Here is a 2,886-nt window from a genome sequence, read left to right on the forward strand (position 1 = left end):
ACCAGTAGCTAGCTAGCTACTTCTTCAAACCAACCCAGAAACATTCTGAGGGAGGAAGGCGGAGAGCCAGGCAGAGGCGGCTGGGCTCAGGGAAATACCTCTTGAATTCCCAACAGCAAACCCTAGGTCCTTTGAGAAGGGTCAAGGTCACACAAAAGGCAAAGCAGAGGAGCCCGAGTCACAGGGAAAGGCCTAACAATTGCCTCCCTGAAAGCGTTTAGGATGAAGGCACCGGGACAAAGTGCGGAAGATTCCTGAGAGATTAGAGGGCAAGAAAGGGGGTAGGGAGGGAACGCTCTGAAGCCTCAAGGATCACTGTCTTGGAAGTTATGACTGGAAGCCAACTTGAGCCTGGAGGGAAGAGGCGCCCTAGGGCCTCTTCCCCGCAGCAGCTGTTAGGATGCTGAGACCCACGCCACAGGCACGGGTCCCACGCCCTCCCTGGGTTGCCCAGCAGGTGCGGAAGGCCGAGCTCACCTGGCCGTTTGGGATAGTTCTCGGTAGGCGCCCGGAGGTTGCCGCCTTCGCAGTGGTACCCCGAGCGCGAGAGCCGTGCTGGTCGAGGGGGCGCGGCCGGACCCTCCAGTCCTCCACGCCCCCCCTCGACGCCCACGCGGGGCCCTCCCCCAGCTTGCTCCCTCCCACCAGCCCTTCTCCTCCCCTCTTTCACTCCCTCCCTCCGAGCCCAGTTGCTCAAGCCGCTTCCTTCCCCACCGCCAGCACCAGTTCCTCTCCCTGTGGGGCCCTTGGAAGGCCAATGAACGCTAGGCACCGGAGTCAACCGGGCGGCAGCTGGAAGACCATGGCCGAGCCGCAAGGAGCCGCGAACCAGGTGCCCCGCGCCGCCGTCCCGCCAACCCTGCTGAACGCACCGAGCGCCCTGCAGATCCGGCCCTGGAGAACCGACATCGGTAGCCTGGGCAGGTACAGGGGCCACACCGTCGCGGCTACAGCCACCCTCTCCCGGGAGCCGTTGTTCCATAGCTCGCTGTCGCTGGCCGGGGCTAGCACTGCGCGCCGGCGGGAGGCGCTGCGGGAGCTACTGGGGCTGCAGGGGGCCGTTCCCGCTGGGTGGCGGTCGGACGAGCGCTTGGAGCAATCTGAGGCTGGGCCCCGCCGCGCGAGCTCTCAGGGTGGCAGTCGAATGTGCCTGGAGCCGCGGGAGCACGCGTGGATGCTGGCGGCCGCCGAGGGCCGTTATGAGGAGTTGTTGGAGATGCTGGAGGCTGAGCCCGGGTTGCTGATGCGGGCCGACCCGATCACCGGCTACAACGCCCTGCACTGGCTGGCCAAGCACGGGCGCCACGAGGAGCTCATTCTGTTGCATGACTTCGCCAGGCGCCGCGGACTCCCATTTGACGTGAGCGCCCCGGGCAGCGGCGGCCTGACGCCGCTCCACTTGGCGGCTCTACAGGGCCACGACATGGTCATTAAGGTGCTGGCAGGAGCCCTGGGGGCTGACCCCACACGTCGAGATCACAGTGGTCACCGACCTTGTTACTACTTGCGGCCCAATGCCTCCCAGAGCTTACGGGAGCTGTCCGGCGCAGAACAATGGGAGATAGAACGCGACAGCAAGCACGACAATGCCAACGACAACAGCACCAACCCCTCCTCCGCAGGGCGGTTGCTGAGAAGCACCCCAAGTGTAGCGCGCATCAGGTCCACTGGGACACACTGCAAAGAGGCCAAAGAGGCGGCTCTACCAGCCAAAGAGAAGAATGGGTCAGGCAGTCAGACTAGCAATGGCCGTCTGCGCCATCTGTTCCCCTTCATCCAGGACCGTTGAGGGGTGACATGCACTACAGCGTTCAAGGGGGCCTCGACACGGAGACGAGGCGTCATTCTTAGCTGTTCCTGGTCCCACTGAAGGAGGTACCCCTCCGATGTAGCTTGGGCCTGCATGGCATAGACCCTGTCCTAGGTCTCTTGCAGCTAGCTAGTATCTAGAGAGTATGAGAGACAGCCAAGAACCAGGATGGTCCTGGTGTCTAGTCCCAAAGGTACAGGGCTAAGGTGTTTGGAGCAGGGAACATGGTCCTCCTTGGAAGAGAGAAAGTTAAGCTTCTAGTGACCGTTTCTGGGTAGGCTGAAGCAATCGGTTTATTAGAAAACACTAAAAGAATAAGACCATAAACTACTGATGCAGAGCAAGTGCCTAATAACTGTCTGCCTGGGTCTGCTTTTAACAAGTCTCCCTGTGCTGGTAGAGTTTAGCCCTTGACAACCTGCTCCCAAGACTAGCCAGACATTACCAGTGGCCTGGCCTAATGTCAAATGGATTAGTTCTTAAGTATATTAAAATGGATTTTTTTCTTTTTGCACAACAAAGCTGTCTTTGGGTATATTCTTTTCTTATTAACCACAGGGGGTAGCTACATATGTTTGCAGGGAAGAGGATGTCAATCCATGGCTACAAGCTACTGATCCATGGCAGGTTCTGGGCCTCATTCTCAGAGCAAATGGCCAGAAGCTGTGCACCTAGGGAGTGACCTTCACCTTGACTCTGAGTAGAAACATACAGTTCTGCTGCCTCCTCAGTTCTGGCCTCAAGTACAAGTATTATAGAGAATATTCTGGAGGGAGGCCTAGGGGTAGTGAAAAGGGAAAATCACCAGATTTGCATTTCTGATGTTCTGTACTGAATCATGTAATTGACTTGTGTTATCCAGCTAGACAACCCTCATCCCCACTTTATATTGAGATGGGATTTTTTTTCTCATCCACTTTTTTGGTTTCTTTTTTAGAAGCCCAAAATCCTGGCTGACCTGGAACTTGCTGTGTAGACCAGGCTTGGTCTCAAATTTTCATCCATATGCCTGCCTCTGCATCTAAAGTGCTAAGATTAAAGGCATGCATCGATCATCATGCCCCGCTCCATCCACA

At 57.4% G+C, this 2,886-nt stretch overlaps 1 protein-coding gene across 1 annotated transcript; it reads left to right on the forward strand.

Moving 5' to 3' along the window:
* The first annotated feature begins 799 nt into the window (after positions 1-799).
* Positions 800-2,300, forward strand: Sowahd (sosondowah ankyrin repeat domain family member D). The gene has a single exon (XM_008844087.2). It carries the CDS (start codon positions 803-805, stop codon positions 1,787-1,789), a length of 987 nt encoding a protein of 328 aa, XP_008842309.1. The 5' UTR covers positions 800-802; the 3' UTR covers positions 1,790-2,300.
* Positions 2,301-2,886: the final 586 nt, after the last annotated feature.

This window comes from Nannospalax galili, unplaced genomic scaffold (assembly GCF_000622305.1).
Source record: "Nannospalax galili isolate Female #2095 unplaced genomic scaffold, S.galili_v1.0 scaffold311, whole genome shotgun sequence".
Classification (NCBI taxonomy): Eukaryota; Metazoa; Chordata; class Mammalia; order Rodentia; family Spalacidae; genus Nannospalax; species Nannospalax galili.

Excerpts from the sequence above, each read along its gene's own strand:
- Sowahd (XM_008844087.2), top strand. The coding sequence starts at position 803 with ATGGCCGAGCCGCAAGGAGCCGCGAACCAGGTGCCCCGCGCCGCCGTC.